Here is a 23898-nt window from a genome sequence, read left to right on the forward strand (position 1 = left end):
GTAAATTCAACTTTCATGATAAAGAGATTACGCTACAGTACTTGCATTATGTGAGTTCAAAAATAATATTTACACAGTGCCAATAGGTGCAATCACTTAAAATTAACACTCTACACTTTGTATTCTATGTTGTAATTGAAATCAATGTAGAAAATATCCAAAACATTTACATTGATATTCTACTATTGTTTAAAAGTGAAATGAATCACATGATTAACTGCAATGTAACTGCTTAACAACCATAATTACTATAGCTAAAAACACATTGCATGACAAGTTTCAGATGCTAAACTGGTGAAGTTTGCCAGTCACACCAATACTAGAAAAAACAACAGAGCAACACGGAACAGAAATCCCTCCGGTGCTGTGGCAATTCTAAAGGAGAAATTCTGCTTGCTATGATAAATGTTTGTGAATCCTACCTGCAGAGTCAGCAACATTTAGACTCTAAATGGGAGATTATTGATGAAGAGGGCACTAGCCTCCTCCAGTCACAATAGCATAGAGGAAAAATACTGAAACAATCTGCATTTTGCACCTAAGTTTGTATGAGCAGGTGTATGACAGTATTCTCCATGGTGTGGGTAGGGAGAGGGAGATAGGGAAGGGAAATGGAGGACAAAGGTGAATTTAAGTTAGAAAGAAATAAAATTACTTTCATATATATATATGCCAGCACAATTAATTTAAAAAGTTTAATTTAGTGAAACATGACCATCTACCAATATAAACCATTAGAAGCAAGAAGTGTGCCAATTTATGGCACAACTATTAACCTAACTCTAATGTCTGTGCAACATCTTTACCAGGCCCTTCCTTTGGAAGCATACTGCATACAGACTAATCACCCTCATTGTGTAATATCATACTTTAATGACAACTTCAACTACTACATCAAATATTCAGCATTGATATTTGCAGGAATGAAGCATGTAGAGAAATGATGAGGTAGTAACTTTGCATATTGTACGGTGAAAACCTATAAGAAGCTTCCCTTTTCAGTTCCCTGCCTACAGCAGGCCCTATCTATTTTTTGCTTCTTCATTGCAGTTGCCCTCTGTCAGTAAAGGATTCAACTTTAATACACCAATAGACCTTTATATTAGTAAATTGTCCTATGATTCAACACCCAGATCACAGTCAGAGGGACACAAACTGCCTAATTTTAATGGAAAATTTTATGTGTTCCTGGTACACCACCAGTTATTTCATGTTGTTTGATAGCAGAGTGCAAGTTCTTACCACAACTGAGACAGAGGCTATGTCTAGACTACATAGAATTTTTGAAAGAGGATATGCAAATTCTGCAGGAATTTGCATATCTTCTTCTGATCTCGCTTTCAAAAGAGGATCTTTTGAAAGAGAAAGTAGTCAGGGCTTTTTTTTCTGAAAAAAAAAATCCATCCATTTTCGAAAAAATTGCTCTTCCTTAAAAAAGAAGGAGGTTTACACAGCTTTTTTTTGAAAAAGGATTCCCCCCCCCCCCCCAAAAAAAACCATGTCCAGATTACTTTCACTTTCGAAAGATGCTCTTTTGAAAGTTAGATTGGAAGAATATATGCACATTCCCACAGAAATCTCTGGGATTTTGTCAAAATAAGTTTGAAACAAAATTTCAGATTATTTTATTGATGTTTTAATATAATTTACTAATAAAGTAATTAGTATGTCAATTATAAAGACAAACCATTTCAGCCATACTAAAATGTTTTGATTTCCCATCAAACCTGTTGACAAAACATTCATTTTTCCAGTCAGCATTTTGACAGCAAACTGTTCCATTGGAAAAATTTGAACCAGCTCCATTCTTCACCTGAGACTGGCAAGTATCACTGAACATTTTTCAGATAATGAAGCAAAAAATAGAAATTACGTAAGATCACCAATGGCAGAATTAGGGATAGACTAGAACTCAAGTTCTGTGATATGGCAGACCTATGTCTCATCCAGGGATGTAAAAATGCATTTAAATATGTAACCTCTAAAAATCATAGCTGTTACACAGTTACATGTGCTACTGCGGGCTCTGCAGTATAAAGCTTAAATAATCTTTATACTGCAGAGCCTGCTGCAAAGTCTCTGGGGGCAGCTGCCAGCTCTGCTCCCAGGGAGCCAGCATGTGACCTACAGTGGGGTGTGTAGGGAGCTGCTCCAACTCCTACTGGTTAACCTTTTTACATCCCTAGTCTTGTCCACATTGCCTTTACACTTAATGTGCCAAATCCATGGATTTGTATAGCCTGTCCGCAATCACTAACCACTAGAACACACTCCCCACCTAGATCCTGGAAGATATCCCAGCAATTACGATGCAATGTTTTAGTGTTGTCCAATAAATAGCTTTTCCATAAAAATAGTTATACTGGGCCAAAGTAATGTTCCATCTAGCCTAATATCCTGTCTGACCATGGCCAGTACCAGATGCTACAGAGGAAATGAACAGAACAGGGACTCCCCTACTGGCCAGTCTCAGCTTCTGGCAGCCAGAGGTTTAGGTAGTTCTTTTAAACTCCCTCCTCTGACCCATAGCTAACCTCTATGAACTTATCCATTTCTTTATGGAACTCAGTTATACTTTTGGCCTTTTACAAAATCCCCAGGCAACAGATTCCACAGGCTGACTATGCATTGGGGGAAGTAATACGTCTTTTATATTTGTTTTAAACCTGCTGCCCATTAATTTCCAGATGACCTTAGGTCCTTATGGAATATTAAAAGAGGTAAACAACACGTCTCTATTTACTTTCTCCACACCATTCTTGATGTTATAGACTTCTATCATTTCCTCTCTCCACGTGAGGAAAAGTTACTTTTTTTTTTTTTAACTTAGATGAAAGAGTGCTGTGGTACTGAAGAGCCAGGATTCAAAACCTGCTTATGACAACACATACAAGGAGTCCTTGTGACTGAACAGAATAGAATCTGTTTTTCCAGTTCTCTTTTAAGACATCTGTTTTAATTAATTCTCACATTCTCCATCCCAAGAGAAAACAGCCTTTAAAAAAAGATTTTACAAACAATAGGTACATCATAATACCTTGAATAATGTTGATAAATATACAGTATTTCTATTATTTTAGACTTATTTGCAGTTCATGGTGTCAGTGTGTGTATTACCAGTGACACTGTACACACTAAGTTCTCTGTATGAGTTCCAAAGTAAAACCAACACAATCTTTATAAAAAGTAGCAACTAGAAAGGGGAGGTCAGGAGTCTAGAAGAAGCAGGAGTTGTGCTTGGCCATATCAGCCAGAAAGTCATTTTGATGAGGAACTAATGGATTAAAAAAATAATATAAACAATGTGTGACAACAAAATACAATGGAGGAATCCAACATATCAGAGCAGAAGCATTAGGACAGTGGTGCACAAACTTTCCTGTCATGTCCCTACCAATAAATGGAATGTGTTCTTGCTCTCTCCCCATTGCTACACAGCCAAGGCCACCTCCAGCAGTGGAGCTTGGACTGTAGGAAGAGCTGGGAGAAGAAAAGGACCTGGGGATTATACTGGATGAGAAGCTGGATTTGAATCAACAGTGTGCCCTTGTAGCCAAAAAGGCTAATGGCATATTAGGGTGCACTGGATGGAGCATTGTCAGAGGATCCAGAGAAGTGATTATTTCCTTGTATTTGGCACTGGTCAGGCCACATTTGGAGTATTGCATCCAGTTCTGGTCCCGTCCCCCCATTACAGAAAGGATGTGGACACATTGGAGAAAGCCCAGAAGAGGGCAATGAAAATGATTAGGGCACTGGAGCACATGACCTGTGATTAGAGGCAAAGGGATTTGGGCTTGTTAGGTCTACAGAAGAGAAGAGCGAGGGGGAATTTGATAGCAGACTTTAATTACCTGAAGGGAGGTTCCAAAGAGGATGGAGAGAGGCTGTTCTCAGTAGTGACAGATGGCAGAATGAGGGGCAATGGTCTCAAGTTACAGTAGGGGAAGTCTAGGATGGATATTAGGAAAAACTATTTCACTAGGAGGGTGGTAAAGCACTGCTGTGGGTTACCTTGGGAGATGGTGGAGTCTCCATCCATAGAGGTTTTTAAGTCCTGGCTTGACAAAGCCCTGGCTGGGATGATTTAGTTGGGTTGGTCCTGCTTTGGGCAGGGGGCTGGACTTGATGACCTTCTGAGGTCTCTTCTACCCTATGATTCTAAATGCAGATGGGTTAGGCGCTGGGGCTAGAGGCAGAGCTGATCTGTGAGCAGAGAAGAAATGAGGACAGAGTAGATCTGGGCCTGCAAGTGGAGCAAGGTTGTGGATGGAGAGAGAATGAGAGGAGATCTGGAGGCAGAACAGGATTCTGGCTGTAATGGGGCTGAAAGCATGATGTTTCCCAAAGCCTGGGCCCCCATATGCCCCTCTGAACATTTCTCCATGCCCTCCATGTGGGCTCACCCCACAGTCTGGGAACCACTGCATTAAGAGTTAGATTCCACTCATTGTGATAAATTAAATTTCTCTCCTCTTGATTGGGCACTACTTATAAAATTCTGATCTGGTAGCATCTTTCATCTACAGTACTTTGTACAGCTGTAGAGGTTCAAGCCAATGGGAAAAGGTCAGCTTTTTATTTCTCTATTTGCTATAAATACAGTGCATAAAGGTTCAATGGGTGGAGTTGGTATCTATCACATGGCAGGTTTTCCATAGCAGTTGCATGTGTGACACAATGAAGCAGTGTAACATACTATAGTTCTAATGGTATAAAGTACACATATCTAGCTGTTTTAGGATTTTATACCAATACCCATTGCCATAATATCTGAGCACCTTCCACATAAAATCAATAGCCACTGGGAAGACCCAAGTAGATTTCATGGTGTCACTTTTTCCTTTTTGGAGGTGAAAACTACTAGGGTACAATGTTCCTTTTTGATTGTTTGCAAGGGCTGGTGAGGAGATTAGTAGGTGGTTGGAAACTTAAGGAGTGTGTTTGTATTATGAGCTTCACTTTTGCTGGATAGTCTCTCATGCAGGAAGATTTGGCTATATTTCCTAAAGATAATCTGACTCTGGATTCACTTGATCCCTTCTGAAAAATAGGTCTGTAGCCAGACACTAGAAACCCAGAATGCTTTGTCTCCAGCTCTCAAATTCTTCATTCTTGACTTTGCGATCTGTATTGTCCCAGAGGAGCACAGCTGTCATAGTTGTTCACAGATTGAAATTCAGTCTTTGTTGTAGCTGAGGCTTTATCCAATCATAAGGATCAAAGCCTTACATCTCAGTATCCAGAATTTAACTCCTTTGGCTCTAAAACATGTTAAATTGTTGTATTACATCATACACAGTCAAATGAGCATTAACCATCAAGCTTATTTTTGGCAGATACAATCCCCATGAAGTCCACTATGCATTATGTTTGTACCAAGAGTAAGAACTAGTAGTTTGATATTCCATTGCTGTGCATCTTGGGTACTCATTTACAGATCAGAAAAGATAGTGCTTTACACTCCTTTGAAGATGGGTAGCAAGGCAGGGAAGATTCAAATCATCAGGACCAGACTTCCATTTACACAAAGACCCCTGGACACTTCTCTAGCAGTGTAAAGAAGCCTTACATGGGCTGCAAATAATATTTAAAACCAGTTCAAAGCTCTCTACACTGCTTGTATCATGAAAAAGGATCTTTATTTGTATGTTTGAGAATCAGGTGCTTTCGAGAGAGTTAGAGTTTGTTCATAAATATGACGACTGCACATATACCCCATAATCGTACGTTGTTACTCTCTTTTAAAGGCTCCTCAGGATCAGGATTGTCCCTAATTAAACTCAATTTTACATTTAATTATAATGTTAATAAAATTCCCATACATAGGCTTTTGCTGACTGTTCAGTTATTCAAGATTAGAAAAGCAAAATGCATACCTGTTTTCTACAGTACACAATACTGACATAACATATAGAAAGCAGGAACACATGGCTGTACTTAGATGATCTAGTTATTGGCATTACAGAAAAGTAAATATAACTGTATTTAACATAGCTGAGCTATGACTTTAAAAACTAACTTGAGTGGTCTGGGATCTATTATCAAATTATCCTAATTTGCAATTTGAGCAAACAGATTAGATTGCAGTGGAACATAAAAATCCAGTTCTCAGCTAATTTCAACGGCAAGATAATCACAGACTAATCCTATGTTCATTTTAGTCCAATACATAATATAGGCAAGATTATAAGGGTTTTAACTCTAGTCACTGCTGGCCCTACAACTGCAGGAATCAGAAGGTAAAACCTATTATTTTAAAATAAAAGCTGTTGGATCATAAGCTGTCACACTGTAGCACAAGGCCGACTCACCACTCTGCACTGGGCAAGTGTCTCCATGAGGGACAAATTGGAGATAATTGGTTAAGGACTGGACAGATATCCAATTAAGGAGGTAGTTCAGCTTGTCAGCTGAGAACTGTTAAAAAGAGACAGAGGGAAAGACTAGAGAAGATCTCAGGGAGCCGAGATTTCTCCACTCCATAGCCAAAACACTTGTATAGTAAATTGTAAATAAAGTGCTCATGGCACATCTAGACTGCAACAGGCCAAGTGAGCTCCACAGGTAACGCACAGTTATAATAGAGTGCAGGATACAATACTCTAAAGTACAAGATCATACAATCATAGAAGATTAGGATTGGAAGAGACTTCAGCAGGTCACCTGTTCCAGCAACTTACTCAAAGCAGGACTAAATCAAATTAAATCATCCCAGCAGGGGTTTTGCCAGGACAAACCTTAAAACTTCTAGGGATGGAGATTCCATCACCTCCCTAAGTAACTCATTTCAGTGCTTCATCATCCTCCTAGTGAGATCATTATCTCCAATATCCAACTTAGAACTCCCCCACTAATTGAGACCATTGCTCCTCATTCTACCATCTGTCACCACAGAGAACAGCCTCTCTCCAACCTCTTTAGAATCTTCCTTCAGGTAGCTGAAGGCTGCTATCAAATCCCTCACTCCTCCCCCACACTCTTTATCTATAGACTAAATAAACCCAAATCCCTCAGCTACTCCTTGTAAGTCATATACTCCAATGTCAAAGAGAGGGGAATAATCACTTCCCTCAATCTGGTCTCAATGCTCCTACTACTGCAGCACAATATGGTATTAGTCTTCTTGGCAACAAGGACAGAGTTGACTCGTATCCAGCTTCTCATTTACTGCAGTCTCCAAGTGCTGTTCTGCAGAACTGCCACTTAGCCAGTCTGTCCCCAGCCTGTAGCAGGATGGCACAATCCCAAGCGTTAAGTGCAGGACTCTGCATTTGTCCTTGTTGAACCTCAAATTTATTTTGGTCCATTCCTCTAATTTGTTTAGGTCACTCTTGACCCTATCCTGCATATCTGCCTTTTCCCTCCCTCTCTCCTTCCCCAGTTAAGTGCAATAATGAAGCAAGGCAAGGAAAAACAGTTTGTCTTATTTTTAGCAAATTTTCTTACCCTTAAAATGTTTGAAATATTTTGAACTTGAAAACAGCTGCTTCTACGTGGCTCAACTGTGGCATATTTATAAACATTTTACATTGATCAAAAGTAACCAGAAACCTAGCTACAGGATAAACTCAGGCTGCCCCAGCTACCTTTCCAGGAGAAATCTTGACTGAATACATAGCAACTGTAAACAGAGGAGCAAATGAATATCACAGATTTTGTAATGTGTGGAGTTTGATTCTAAAAAGTCAAACTTCATGAATTTATGAGAGCAGTTGATTCCCTCATAAGAATTTTTTAAGTTGCATCCCATGTGACACTGACTCACACAACTACATAGGCAACGTGCACCAGCTGACAAGAGGGTGAATACACTTATGATTTGGGGTTGATTGATGACCTGAAGCTACATTGAGTTTAAGGAGATAGGTAGGACAAGTCTTGGAAGACCAACACTTGGCTAGCTTTTTGGAACAAGTGAAATAAAATTAAGAGGTTTTGTTTTCTTGAATAAAACAGAAGGCTGCCTCAGACAGTGACTTCATTTAAAAATACTTCTATTTAGAAGACATATAAGACACGCATCAATTAAACCTTTAAAAGGACCAATGACTGCTGCCCATTTTAGAGAGAGAAAGGACTTCCAAGTAGAGGTTGTCATGCACAGACTTCATAACACAGCCCATGTTCAACACCATGCAGTTGTATGGAAAGGGAATTATGAATACCAAAATTGTGTGTATGCGCATGTAGGGGGGTGGTTTTGGTTTTGATTTAAAACAGGATTGTGCATTCCCAGAGCCGCTCCTCTGCCTCTTAGTAAAGACAATTTTCAAAGTTTAGTAATCACATTCTCTTTCATACAGAATAGCTAGTGTATTCACATGTGAGAATGCATAAAAATGATCACTTAAGGTAGCATTAACTATTTATGTGTATCATTGTAGCCACAGGCTCTGACCAAACTAATGGCCATATTTTGGCAGGCACTCTACATATAAATATGAATACATAGTCTTTGCCCTTAAGATCGTGTTCTCTAAATAGGTAGTAAGGAAAACTGAGGCACACAGCTGTGAAGTGACTTGCAATGTCACACAGAGTGTTGTGGCAGAAACCAGAACAGAGTAGGTGCATAAACATTGGAGCAATCTCTGACTGTAACATCCTAAAATCACTTCTAATAGTTTGTTATAGGCCAATGTCAGCAGTATGGGACAGTTAATCATTTAAACATGCTCTGTTCAAACTAATCTTCTGGAAAGCTTGTCTCCCAATCTCAGCATTTAAAATACTCACAGGCACTGCATCTTGACATCATTCTGTTATTTTAACACTTCCATCCCCTTATACAACATTTTTATTTTCCTGTAAGTCCAACTCCAATTGACACATACTGCTTGCCTTCCCCAGGATCTAGCTTGCTTTCCTTCCTTTACCAAGTATGAAAGGACTTGCTGAAATGCATGCCTAGTTGTCTGCTGCATGGTATTTCCATAGGCATAATGCTGCTTTGATAAGAAACATGTTTGGGGCTCCGAGAAAGCTTGTATGACAAGTACAGATGTAGTCCTGTTAGTTAACTGCTAAGTTATTTTAGTAACCGCTTCCTGAACCTATAAATAAATGAACAAGAGAAAAAAAAATCAATACATCAATTTTTAACACAGCCCCATCTCACAAGAGAAAGAGTTTGTGTAGGGAGTCTAAGAGATGAGAAGTGACACTATCTGCAACAAGATTGCAGGAGGAGAAAGTGCCACAGGAGTTAGAGATAGAGGAGAAAAATCCCACCATCTCACTCATTCCTTTTCAGTGGGAATTATGCTTAGTACTAAATTGGGGCCCAAATATAAAGGCTAAAAGTGCAGTGGGGCAGGTTACCCTTCAAAAACATGGAAATGGTCTATTTTTAATTAAAAGGTTTTTTTAAATGTTGTGGAGTTTAATTTATATTTTGATTTTTTCCCCTGCAACAAAAAATAAGAAAAAAGACAAAGAACAGAAGTATAAACGGATGGAAAGAGAGAGAAAGAAAAGGAAACTAAAGAAAGGTAATAAAATGTATTCCAGCCAATATGAGTTTATGGAAACTAGATCTTACCAAATTGACTCAGGTTTTTTTAATGAGATTGAGCTATTGTTTATGTAATATGCTTAGACCTTAGTACCACAAGTCATTTTGATAATCAACATGAGAATATAACACTGGCATGGCACATAAATCAATTTTTAAAAAACTGGTTAACTGATAGGTTACAAAATGAGAAATCATCATCAATAGTACATGTGTTTTTAGTGGGGTTCATATTGGGTCGGATCTTGATCCTGGCCTAGAGTATTTAACATTATCAGTGACCTGGAAGAAAATATAAAATCACGGATTAAGTTAACAGATCACTCAAAAATGGGAGCAGTGATACATAATGAAGAGGATGGATTGCTGATACAAGAGCGATCTGGTTTACTTGGTGAGCATGTTGCTACAAAACACTATTCATTCTAATACAGCTAATGTAAATGCATTCATTTATGATCAATTAATGTAGACCAGTGGTCCCCAACCTTTCGTGGCTGCCGGGCGACCGGGGACGGGGCTGCTCACACACGACGGTTCCGGGGGTGGGGCCAGGCATGTGCCGCACGCCCGGGGGTGAGACCGCCCACACTCCCTGAGCCCAGGGCCAGCACTGCGCATGTGCTGCATGCCCGGGGCAGGTGCTTCCCATGTGCCCTGGGCTGGCACGTGCATGCGTCGTGCGTCCGGGGTAGGGGCCGCCTATGCGGCACGTGCCCAGGGCCGGCACCATGCATGTGCCGCGCGCCGGGGGCGGGGCCAGCCCAGATGTTTCAGCAGGCGCACATAAATGCCCCAGTGGGCGCGATGGCGCTCATGGGCACCACGTTGGGGACCACTGATGTAGACCATGCTTACTGGATGGAGGGCACTATCTTTGGACCTATCTCTGAAAAAGATTTGGGAGTTTGTGACAGGTTATCAGCTTAACAGGAGCCCCAATGTGACACTGCTCAAAAGGGCAAAGGTGTTCCTGTGGGAGGCATAAACAGGGTAGGAGTAGAGGTTATTTGACCTCTGTATTTGGCATAGCTGTGACAACCAGTGGAATACTGTGTCCAGTTCTGGTGTCAACAGTTCAAGAAGGATGTTAATAAATTTGAGAGGGTTCAGAGAAAAGTCACAAAATAATTAAAAGGATGAGAAAACATGCCTTGGAGTGATCTATTTAGCTTATGAAAGAGAAGGTTGACTGCAGTCTGTAATATTTAATAACAGGGTCTTCAATCTAGTGGAAGAATGGCTGGAAGCTGAAGGTAGACAAATTCAGACAGGAAATAATCTGTTTAACAATGAACATAGTTAAACCCTTAAAAATTTTACTGAGGTCCATCACTGAATTTTTAAATCAACATAGGTTGTTTGTCCTGTAAGATCTGCTCTAGGAATTATTTTGTGAGAAATACTATGCCTGTTACCCTAGTTTGACCACTAATGTGTGTCTACACAGCACCCTAAACTCAAAATAAGATATGAAATTTGTGCTATGTAATTTGCATATCTTATTTCAAATCTATTTTGAAACAGGTGCCAAACTTCAAAACAACATCTACACAACACCAAACTTCAAATTCCAAACTTCAAAATATCCCTCTTGCAACAAGGTTTACCGGGATGCTATTTCAAAATAACAGGCAGTTTGTGTAGACGGGGAGTAGCTACACGTGCAGTGTAGATGTAGCCTAAATGTTCACATGGTTCAGTCTGGCCTTGGAATCTATAAATGTATTAAAAGGAGGGGGGGGGGGGGGGGGAAAAAAAAAAAAAAAAAAAAGAGACAGACATCTTAGTGTCTCTGTCCTCTAGGAATTACTCAAAAGTTTTCTAGAAAAATCAGAACAAACCTTTTCAATTTGTCTGAGGTCAAACAGTTTAATGCACATTGAAAAACATCATCTAAACTATATGTACAAAATGATGGGGAATCAATTTATCACTCAAGAGGGAGATCTTGGAATCACTGTGAATAGTTCTCTGAAAACATCCACTCAATGTAAAGCACCACTGGAAAAAAAAATATCGAAGGGACGGAGGATAAGACATTATTTTATTGCCTCTATATAAATCCATAGTACACCCACATTTTCAATACTGCATGCAGATCTGATCATCTTATCTCAAAAGGTATCTTAGCACTGGAAAAAGCTCAGAAAATGGCAAAAAAGTTATTAGGGGTATGAACAGCTGCCATATTAGGAGATTAATAAGACTGGGACCTTTCAGCTTGAAAAAATAAATTACTAAGGGGGATCTGATTGAGGTCTATAAAATCATGACTGGTGCCAAGAAAGAAAAGTTATGCATTTGTTCCTATAACATAAGAACTGGGAGTAACCAAATAAAAATAGGTAGCATGTTTAAAACAAAAAGTAGTATTTCTTCATACAGAGTCAACCTGTGGAACTCCTTGCCAGAGAATATTGTGAAGACCAAGACTTTAAACAGGATTCTAAAAAGAATTAGATAAATTCATGGAGGATAAAGTCCATCTATGGCTATAAGCCGGAATGTGTAGGAATGGTATCTCTGTTTTTCAGAGACTGAGAGGGCGGATCACTTGGTGATTGCCTAATCTGTTCATACTCTCTGGGACACCTGGCATTGGCCACTGTCAGAGGACAGGATGCTAGGCTAGGTGGACTTTTTATCTGAACCAATATGGCCATTCTTATGTTCTCAGTGTCTTTCATTAATATATAATTGTCCTTATTTTACCTATTTGAAGGACTAAAAGATAGAATTACTGATTTCCTTTTGCAATATCTGGAGAAAAAGACAATCCTGTACTACATATGCTCACTAATTACGTAACCCTTTATGAATATCAGACTGGTAGAATACATTTACAATAAGTAATAATATACCATATGAACAAGTTACAGAGTAACTAAAAAGCTGTATTTTAATGGAGGCATCTGGTTGCATAGTGATCACCAACTAGTAGATTGGGATCTACCAGTAGATCTTGGAGCCTCTGGCAGGTAATCCTGACTGGTTTGGCTGGGAGGCTATCAAGTGCCTGCATTTCAACTGCCCCTCCCCCACTTCACTGCTGCTCTTACCCAGAGCCTCAGAGCTGCCCCCCGGGGAACCTCCTGCTTGTTGTGCAGAGTGGGGGAGACAGAGGCAGGGGGTGTTGATGTCACTCTTGCCCTCTCTTCTTACCCCATCTTCACAGAGTGAGGAGGGTGGGGCCTTGGCGACAGGGTAGAGCAGGGCCTCAAAAAAAAAAAAAAAAAAAAGGATGGAGTAGGGATATTTGGGTTTTAGGTAGATCCTGGACTTAAATTCAAAAAGTGATTTTGTGCTTAAAAAGGTTGGAGACCCCTGTCAACTCTACAGTTACATTTCTCGTCTACCATGAAAACACAGGTGATGTACTACAGCTTCAATTCTTTTTCCTTAGCAGCACCAGCATTCCATCCATTTAACTGCCCTTCTGCAAACTTGCCTCTACAAAATGATTCTGTAACATTGCAAAAAGTTACTACACCAAACATCCACAGCTACTAGTATAAAGGGAAAATAACCTGATAAAGAGTATGGGGAAAGGACAAATGAAAGAGAGAGTGTTAAGGTGGAGGCATGTTGTTTGTGTGTTTTGTAGTTGTGGGATTGGGAAGGTGTGTGTTAGCATGGAAGGAAGATGAGTGTTGGATTACATGGCTTTTCTTTTCCTTGCTTTTACAGGTCTTTGTAGATATGTTCCATTGTATAGCAAATGTAAAGTGCTTCACAATGAAGACTTGTGTATTAATGGTTAGTTAAATGTACTGTGGCTGTATTTATTGTTTGTTGTAGTAAGCTAAAGAGATCTTAAGCTATGGTGTTGTTGAAATTATTTCAGAACAATGGTAAAATCTCAGCATATATCTGGCCAATGCTTCTCTCTGAAATTAAGGCAAATGTTTCATGAAGCTCAATTCACAGACACTTTGCGCATTGCGTAATTATTTATATCTGTGCATAACAAGCACATAATAGGCATTCAGTGGTTTGAACTAATGTTAACAACTCTGCAATATATAGGACAATAAACTACAGGCAAACTAGTCCCAAAGTTTACAGCTGTCTGGGATCCAAACTTGTTATAGTGATTAAAAATAAAGCCTACTTAAATTTTTAGAATGCTGATCACTGTGTTTTAACTTTTCCCTCCCTGAAAACTACATTTACTATCACAGGGAAATGTGAATTATGGGAAAAGTGTTTGTGGAGCATGACATGATTGAAAAGAGCAAGGATTAATACTTTGAAAACTACATACCTAAAGTCAATTTATAGCCACCTGGGAGCTCCGGACTGCAAAAAATCTTTGCAAGTTATTTGTTACTGCATGAGTGGATATGTTAATCATAGAACATGCATCAAGAATAAATTATACTTTATAATGATTAAGAGCTATCTGCATCCAAAATAATTGCTACAATAATCAGTGCTGAGCTTTTAAACAAAAGCCAAAGAATTCAACTGGGAAATTATTTGAAAATATTTTCTCCATTCTTTAGTCTGAGCTATTTCCAGTGACCTCTTTGCAGCATCCTTATGTTTTGCTTTTGAAAGCAGTTTCAAGGGGGACCAAAGTAATAATTTTAAAGCTATAATACAATCTAGAATTGCAAAAATATACAGGAGTTTGCCACAAGTGGTCTTTTCAAGAGAAAGCTGCACTTATACTTTCAGCCAGAAGCTTGAGCTTTCTAAAGGAAGACAATAGTATTTTCAGGAACTGGGCTCTCCACTTTATCAGAGAGGACATTGAATTCAACTGCAATAGGAATTCTAGTGATAAATCTGGAAACTCACTTCCATCCTAATTTAGGTTTATAATGCCCAAAGCAAACTCTGGTGCAGTAGTATGAAGGCAGAATTATGGTGATTATAAGTCACCTGGAAAGGAAAATGATGCATAGTTTGCTACCAGAGATTAAAGATAAGAATGATCATTCAATGAAAAACAGGATGATTTTTATATATATAAAAAAATAAGGACTTAGTCCTGAGAAGTCTTGAACAACATAATATCTTCTATTGTTGAAGTTTAGAATCCAAATCCCGAGGCAAAAACTGCAGTTGCACAAGACCTATCTACATCAAGCCTGAGGGGATGAAAATGAATATTTTTAAGAAAAGCCTCTAACATTTGAGTTCACTCCATATTTTAACAAAACAAAAACAATCTTAAAGTAACTTGCAAAGCAGGATTCTTTCCTGTCAGAAAACTTTCTTATAATCCAAAGATTGAAGATCTTTAGGTCCATTGAGTAATTCCTAAAAATTACCACAATAAACAATAAGATATTGCAACAGATTTTTTTTTAAATGGAATTTACGTATTACCTTTTTTCCCCCACAAAAGCACTGATTGGGTACTCCAACATTTTTTTGAAATGAAGGTTTTTCCTCCATTCATTATTTATATTCTAATGAAAATTATATGCATCAATCTTTTTTTCAGAGATGCACATAAAAGAAAATGCCCGTATCCAAAGACCATTGAAATCAATCAGCCTTTGACCCAAAACGATGTTTTGGTAATCAACATGTTTTATTTCACTTTTGGCTTTTTAAAATTTTGTAAAATAAATAAAAAAAAAAAAAACCAAGAAACTTTGAAACAAAAGGCTTCCCCCCATTTTCTTCCAAAAGCAAAATCCCCTCACAAGCAGGACCAGATTTCAAGAAGCATTTATGTCAATAGAATCACACTGTCTGATAAAATATGATTCTGTCAACGTTTCTCCAAACAACTCTCCGCTTGGGCAGGAAGATTGCAAGATTCCAATTACTGCTCTACCCACATACTCAAGTGTTAGGACTGAAATATATTCAATAGGAAGTCCAAGCACCTTTTATAGAAACTCATGTTTTCGGTACCTCTATTCTGTGGTTTTTAGTTTGGTATCCAGTAGCGTTTAAAACACCCATCCTTTGAAACTCAAGCACTTTTTAAGACAAGTCTGGTTTGGGCACCCAAATTCACTAGTCTTTTTTTAAATAATCTAGGCTAAAGATCATATAGAAACAATCTTTCCCTCTTCACCACACATTCTTCTGCTTTGTTATTACAGTACACTAGAGTAGCTAGCAGTGTGCAAAATCTACACTTGTAAATGGGTTTAACATTCACTTTCTTTTTATACAGTGTATAGAAGTCAGAGAACAAGCTTTCAGAATTTTATTTATATAAATTAATTTTCTCCAGGCCTTGATTGGTGCCCAGGCACTTTTCCACAATATTCAAGATCATTCTATTTAGTGCAGTGGTGGGTGGAAGAAATGGGAGTGTATCTGAGTCATCCATTTTGAGTTAATGACTGTGTCTCTTGTGGAAGCCTAGGAAATATATATGTTCTATAAATATGGAACTAAATATTCCATTTATTGAAAGACAGATTCCTGTCCTGACCTTGTCTCTGCAGACTTAAGCACACAAGAAATATAGTGAATGCATTCATGTCAGTTTCTCCACACAAACAAATCTTTGCATGCATGTCACAGGGCCAACCGCCTTCCTCACAAAAGTCAGAACATTCTAGAAAAATTACAAGAGTAACAGGAAAGATGTTTCATAACCAAATACAACCAAGTGAGTCATGTGGGCTTAACAGACCACTTGTTCGTGGTGAGGGAAAGGAAGGAAGGAAGGCTGTCTGCAAATGGACGGGGGAAAGAATAGGAGGAAGAGAGGAGCTATTAAGACTCAACAGGGGGAAAGCAACCAGCTCCAGGCTGAGAGAGAGATCACGGAGGTTCTACCTGTTTATGGTCTATTTCTGCCCCTTTGATGCCCACTCCCTTGCAGGCTGGCCCAATGCCAGCACTGCAGCAGCCACTCCAGCTCCTTTGGGTCCCACTCTTGCTTCTGTCTCCTTTACCTGCACCAGGTGCAAGTGACATTACGATGCATACAAGCACCACAATATTTGCATTGCAGGCTGTGTCTAGACTGGCATGACTTAACGGAAAAAACTTTCCGCAAAATATTTCCGCAAAAGCGTGTCTAGATTGGCACAGATGCTTTTGCGCAAAAAGTGCTTTGGCGCAAAAGCATCCATGGCCAGTCTAGACGTGATTTTGCGCAAGAAAGCCCCGATCGCCATTTTAGTCATCATGGCTTTTTTGCACAAAACAGTTCTTCCCTGTCTACACTGGCCCTCTTGTGCAAGTATTCTTGAGCAAGAGGGCTTTCCCCCGAGCAGGAGCATGAAAGTATTTGCTCAAGAAGCACTGATTTTGTACATTACAAAGTCAGTGCTCTTGCGCAAATTCAAGCAGCTAGTGTAGACAGCTGGCAAGTTTCTGCGCAAAAGTAGTTGCTTTTGCGCAAAATCTTGCCAGTCTTGATGCACCCTCCCAGTTCTGCCACATTTGTTTCTCCATACATTTGCTGTGAAGATTAGACTACTACAATACATTCTACTGGGGGGACTTTAATGAGGCAGACACACCTCCGTGTTGTTCCTATTTATGTTTCTCTGGTGCTGGGTATCTACATTTAAATAAATATAGGTGTTTGCTTTCCACAGTATGGTTGTCTGGGAATATTCAATCAGCAGTCATCTTTGCCCCCAAAGGGGAAGAATTGCAAGTGTCTGAAACCCAACAGTGTGCCCAAGGCCTGTGGAAAAACCATGAGGATTTATTCAGAGCCAGGAAGGCAAGAGTCTTAATACTTGATGAAAGTGCACTTAGATCAGAAAAGAGACACAAGTGCAGCTTGTGTCCATAACTACATTTTTATATGCACATTGGACACACATTAAAAACAGAAATTCTTCCTACGGGCCTGAATGATTGATGGAATCTTGAATGTTGCCTCCCTTGTTCTTTACAGGATGACGAATATGGAACAGAGTATTAACTTTGACATTTGGTTTTCTCTCGTGCAAAGATCAGTCTTAAATCTGCTGTAGAACCTTTTAAAAGGGATATGGGGCTGGCTTCTGGCAATGTTTACATTTAAGACCCAGGTAGTATGGAACTTGTATATGCTGCTGAAGGTCCCTTTCCAAGCTACAGGGTCTTGCTGTCTTGAGCTTATCCACTTGATTTCACATTCCAGTCAGGTTGAGCTGTTGTTCATGGGAAAGCATGGCTACCTGCGGCATGACCTCATATGCCTCCCTAGCAAGATTCCTGCTTTGAGTTGGTTAATGGCGGATATAAATGATTACTGCTGTATCAATGGGGATGAGGCCATTGGAAGAGGAACTCTGGCTTCTGAAATTAAAAAGTACCCACTAGAGTTCCCTGCAGCCTGGCCCAATACTAGACAGCGGCAGTCCAAACAGGACAGGAAATGATACAAGTCCGAACATGCATGTTGACAACCCCATATCTCTGGCTGACATTTATGGGAATTATTTTCTGGTGTGGGTCCAATGGTGAAAAGTCTTGGTTAATGAGCGTAGGGCTTCTGCTACTATTGTAGGGACAGATGGATACTTGCCAATATGGAAATCTGTGAGATGAAATCCTTTTTGTCAGATGCCTTTTGAAGTCTCTTTACTAGCAGTTCCTCAGGTGCAGCAGCACTAATTTTCCAATGAAAATGGCTCTTTCAAGGAGAATATTTTCAAGCTTCTAAAGACCTTGCCAACCCCTGTCTGACATTTGATCTAAAGGACATTAAGTGAATGCTTTAGTCACACAAATGGTGCATCAAAGAACCCAGCCAGAGATCAGTATTCTGTGTTCAAATGCAAGCTCTTGCCAAGGTAGCAGAAGTGTGGTTCTGTGCACTGACTAGTCTTTACTAACTAGTAGTGACAGTAAGGATTGATACAGCTTGAATCAGTATAGTTGTCACTTTTGGAAAGTCCTTGGACACAGTGACAAAAAGTGTAAAGGTAAACAATTGGTGCTAATAATGATTTTGAGCAAGATAATTATGAAGCATTTCCATAACAGGAAAGAAGAGGTGTGTCCTTTTAGCACGATTGACTTTAAAAAAAGTCACCATGTTCTACCATGGCAAGGAAGCCTCTGATGCTATTTGTTAATTCTTTATGCTGAGTGAAGCAAAGCAAGTTACCAAACTCTACACACTTGCAGTTTTCTTTAACCTGGTCTCTCAGCAGATTAACCCTTATATCCTTTGCAATATATTTTTTCAATTAGAATTGATTTTTTTTCCTGTTGAGTGGCAATGACTGCTTGCGATAGGGAAAGATTTAAGTACTGAAAATTATTGCCTCTTATCCATAAATCAGTGAGAGAAGCAGTATGAGCTATCTCAGGCACCCACCCTGATTTTTCAATGACATCACCTAGAACACTGCATCTGAAGTGCAACAGGATATGCATTCAGGTCTGATCACTGAATTATCAGAAACAAAACAGTGATTGAAAGGAGTTCAACCACATGATTTTACTGCTGTTCTCTGATGTGTAAGACTTGGAAGTTAAGTAGTTGTGCATATTTGATGAAGCAACATGGTTAAACAACAGCCTCCAAATTGTGATTATAGGTCATATTTTATATTTTAGCATTGCCCCTAAGCCACAATCAAAAGCAAGGGGCTGGAATGCGAGGCACTTTACAAACACAAAAGAAAATAGGTCTCTGGCACCATAGAATGTATAGACAAGACAGACAACAGGCAGGGAGTGAGAGGCAACATACAAGCAAAGTAATCAGGCAGATGTGTGGGAAATAACACTTGCAGGTTGTTCTGCTAGCATGCCTTTTCACCAGCTAGCTGCTTCTTGGCAACCAACCTCTGCTCCTACGGCTGGCTCCACCCTTGGCAGATCACTCTTCCTTCCCAAGATCATGCCTCCACTGCAGTAAAACCCACACAGCTCTGCAACTTGAGCTCTGCAAACTGGAGTCAGCTAACACAGGTGAGCTATACAGTTTGGCTGCATCTAGACTGGCAAGTTTTTCCGCAAAAGCAGCTGCTTTTGTGGAAAAACTTGCCAGCTGTCTACACTGGCCGCTTGAATTTCCGCAAGAACACTGACTTCCTACTGCCTGAAATCAGTGCTTCTCGTGGAAATGCTATGTTGCTCCCATTCGGGCAAAAGCCCTCTTGCGCAAATGCTTTTACGCAAGAGGGCCAATGTAGACAATGCAGTATTCTTTTGTGCAAAAAAGCCCCAATCGCGAAAATGGCGATCGGGGCTTTCTTGCACAAAACTACGTCTAGATTGGCACAGACACTTTTCCGCAAAAAGTGCTTTTGCAGAAAAGCGTCCGTGCCAATCTAGACGCTCTTTTCCACAAATGCTTTTAACAGAAAACTTTTCCGTTAAAAGCATTTGCAGAAAATCATGCCAGTCTAGATGTAGCCTTTCCTTTCAGTATAGATGTTTGGGAGGGAATTTGGGCCCCTGCAAGTGTTTCATTGCAGTGTAGATATCCCCATAATGGCTGGTGCCCTGGATGGGAGAGTCTCCTAAGAATGAGTCCCTCCCTGCTGGTTTCAATGTAGAGCATCCCAGCAATGTGTAATGTAAAGGAATTCTTTATGAGGAAACACTCATGTAAATGTGTCCTATATGGGAATATACTAAAGAAAAGGAAAATTTAGACTGATTAGCAGACAAATTCCAGATTCATCTATGAAATAAAATAGTTAATTAGCCACTTAGACTGGGACAAGAACCAAGTTGCCTGTAATTGAAGAATAATTGGATGGGGTTTCTCAATTAAAGTTGTACTAATCTGGCCCAGAAATATTCACATGCTGACAATCAAGTCTCTCTGATAACGGATATTGGTTTGGAATACATATCCCATCCCTGGTCATTTTTAGGAATCAGGAACAAAAAGGGGGAGAGTACAGGGACTGGCTTATAAAACTGATCTCCTTTCAGTGTCATTATGACTTAATTTATCGCCTCTTTTTATACCCTTAGGCCACAATAAAGCAATGTAGCAAAAGACAGTGCCTACAATATGCAGGCTAGCACACAACATCTCCTTATGTGCAATGTAATATCCAAGGCAATTATCCACTTTTGGCAGTTGAACTGCCCTAAAAAGGAGGCTAGTTTCAGTCATGCGAGGATAACTTACCACCACAAATAACTGGCTGACTGCCTTGTTTGAGCTACATTGCTGGCATCATTACAAAGAGATAACAACTGATGTGGTTTACTCACCTTTTTTAATGCAGTGCCAAGAGCAAACATAACATAGGAAAAGGCAATAGTAAAAATTCCCATGAGACTTCAAGGCTTCACAGATGAATGGTAGTTTGCGTGTGGTTCTAGAGGGGTTGTATTCTCTTTTCTAAAAACATACGTTGTTTTTCTACAATCATGAAAACATCTCTAAAAATGAAATTAGCAAGAAAAGGGACTATTTGTAAATGGTGAGAAAAAAGGCATTGCCTAGTATGCTGTTTGACCATCTCTTTTCAAATTTTTCTGTGCAAATTGAACAAGTTACACTTTGCATATGTCTAAACACTGCATCACTAACTTCACCTCCACTGAAAAGCCCAGGTGCAAAGGCTTAGGTTCATCTGTTGCCACCCAGCACAGCAGGCAACTCTGATCTCATCATGGAACCCCAGTATAGGAAGAAATGGCAACAGTGTTTTAGCATATTTTAACTCCTCCCCCACCAAAATGCAGACTCTTTCAAACCTCTTATTAGGAAAAGAGAGCTGATTAACAATACTGGAACTACAATGATCTAGAGATCCAGAGCAAAATGATAATAATAATCACAATCACTCAACAGTTTGTCACTTCTCTCCACTATGTAAACCAAAACATTTTAATCCTCTCAAAATGCTGAGTTTCACCTTCCTCCAATATAGACTTTGCTTTATTTGGCTGATGTCTTCAATAAATGATATAGACTAGTAAAATAAACCCCCAGCTATTTCCAGTAATTCAGTCATGGCTCTGTGATTCAGGAAACATCCCACATCTTAAAAATATGTAAGGACTTGTACCTCTAGTATTTGTTTCGGAGCCTCTTTGCTTCAATTCTTTAGTGTTCTCCACTGCCAATTCTTTTGTGGTTGTAGATGCTTTTTCTAGTACAAAGTCCTGTTACTGGCAATAATGCACAAAAACAGCTGGTCCCAGACAGCTAACCAGTAACATTACAGCACCTCTGGGTTCCAGATATTCTCCATTAATGTCTTTTCTTCCCTGAAGATTAGTTACTTAACAGAAAATGACAAGATAATTTCCCTAATTAGCTGCCTAGGCAAACCATTTGCCCTAATGCAAGTGAGATTCAGTCTATTATTCGTCTATCACTCTACTTTTGCCTCCCTGCCAAAATATCCCAGGTGCCTTAAAGCAAGAAACCATGAATCAGTTTCACAATTTACTAAACCATTCTAGTTTTCAAGGTTGTGTTTATGCAAGTCATGTTTATGAAAGCATTACTTTTAGCAACTACTTGTTTTATCCCAGAGAACAGGGTTTTACTAATTACTACACGGGTACTTTCACAGTGCTAAGAAGACACTTCATTGAACCTTTTATAACTTCTCTAACATGGTTTCCATTTTCCTGAGGTAGTTTTGTATTCATTTAGATGGAATACATGGGGCCAAAACCTCAAAGGTTTGTAGTTTGGTATTCAGAGACTGTAGTCTTCTTAGTATTGTGACAAGCATATGATTCAAAATCCATTTTTGTTTATTTTCTGTATTTTAATTAAAAGGTTCAAAACAGTTACAATATTTGAAATGTAACTAAGGCTTTCATTTTAACTATAATTATTTCTCTCTTTTGCTGGAGAGAATTCAGGAATACCCCCTCTGCCCTATGTCAGACAATCTTTAGATGGTAATAAAGAATAAGAACTGCCTTTTTGGAGAAAAGAGAAATTAGTTGAGAGGGGCTGGTGATGCTGTTGTTAAAGTCCGGTCTCTTTTCCTAAAAGTCAAAACAAGATAGACAAGTGGGAAAACCTTAGCAAAAGGTAGAAAATGCATCTTCTGTCTCTGGTATTAACTTTCACATGCAATCTCACTGCTGGAGAAAATTAGGATCTTGTGTTGTGCCTATCAGCCACTCCAAAAATCTAGCAAGTTTATGCCAGTATATTTAGGACATTGTGTTGGTCATAGGCTTAAAGCAGTGTTGCAAAATTTACAGTTTTATCTGTCTAACCAGGCTCTTATTAGACCAAAGGCAAAAGGAGAGGAATAGGAAAGTACATGAATAAGGTATAGAAGGAAAAGGACACACTGAGTGTGGTGAAAGATTTACACCCCATGTGGACGTTTAGGTTTTAGATGGAGCAGGTGGAGGTAATGATGCCATCTGGCTCCCTCTCTGGCTGATCTGGGCAGGATATTTCTCAGGATTACAATGAAGCTGCTCTCCCAGGAGACAGTAGGGTACATGGAATAATTTGTGCCTTCTCCTGTTCTGGTCTTTCAGTCATCTAATGTTATAGTAGCAAGCTTCCTCCCCCCACAAAGTCTTTCTCAGGTCTCAAAGGAAGTGATGGCTCGGATAGATCAAACTCTCATTATTTTGTCCACCATTAAGGCACAATTTTTAACATAGCAACTTTGGTTCACTGATTTTCAGTCCCATGCTTCTTCTGTTTACGAAACCTGATCATTATGCTGTCACTGAATTATATCCCTAGGACTCTGTTTGGATTAATTCAGACTTTGACTCTATTTTGCACAGGCTCACCCCACCCTCCTCAACATTTATTGTTAGAGGTTGTTGTGCCATTTTATTAGCTTTCAGTCACTTTTCAATAGCTGAGCTCACAAATAGGGTAAATTTGAAGGGCTAATTATTGCAATAGCATATATCTCCTTTCTCTGAACTAATTCCCAAGTCCATTAAGCTGGAATCTTCGCCCTACTTGGAACTGTTATATGTTGGGACAAATTCTTTCCACCTTTACTCTAGCACAGGTGATCTGGAAGACTCAGAATTTCACTGAAGTGTGAAGGGTTCAAGTTTAAAAAGGAAGGAATGTTAATGAAAGAGTAGGAAATCAGGGCTGCAGGAAGTTTCCCTATAGGAGGAGACCAGCAATGAATTCCAGATGGCATAATCTTCCTGAATGTGCATATCATATGGCTGATCCCCAAAATAGCAGAAGTGGTGTCAGTTACCCACACATGGAGATTATTTTATTAGAAATGTACTTAATCCTGAAAATGTATCTTTACTATGTTTCTCTTACCAGACTAAATGATACCTCTGCATCAGTACACTGCCTTTTCCCACCAATTTCCTCAGTCAATCCTTCTAATGCTACAATTGGCTTCAGACACTATTTTCAGTTAACCTCACTTGTTTTCCATCTTCTCCCTGTTGCTGTACTCCAGTTACTGGATAGCACCATTAACAGCCAATACTTGCAGAGTGTCTCTTATTTATTAAGCTTAGTATGTAATTTAATACAGTGATGAACATAACAAAAACTCCCA

General features: G+C 39.4%; 1 protein-coding gene across 5 annotated transcripts in view; it reads right to left on the bottom strand.

Annotated features, from left to right (window-relative positions):
• GABRG3 (gamma-aminobutyric acid type A receptor subunit gamma3) overlaps positions 1–23898 on the bottom strand; it is a 549662-nt gene that overhangs the window by 264815 nt on the left and 260949 nt on the right. The window contains exons 1-2 of one of the 5 annotated variants that reach the window (XM_075916388.1): positions 21433–21599; positions 20630–20759 (exon numbers count right to left, since the gene is read on the bottom strand). The exons of 2 other annotated variants lie outside the window; for them this stretch is intronic. In XM_075916388.1, coding sequence (XP_075772503.1) covers positions 20630–20692 — 63 coding nt within the window. In that variant the 5' untranslated portion in view covers positions 20693–20759; positions 21433–21599. Of the gene's footprint in view, positions 1–20629; positions 20983–21432; positions 21600–23898 lie in introns of those variants that run through there. 2 more of the 5 variants (XM_075916406.1, XM_075916392.1) reach the window with 2 other exon arrangements.

The sequence above is a fragment of the Pelodiscus sinensis genome, chromosome 1 (genome assembly GCF_049634645.1).
Source record: "Pelodiscus sinensis isolate JC-2024 chromosome 1, ASM4963464v1, whole genome shotgun sequence".
Taxonomy (NCBI): domain Eukaryota; kingdom Metazoa; phylum Chordata; order Testudines; family Trionychidae; genus Pelodiscus; species Pelodiscus sinensis.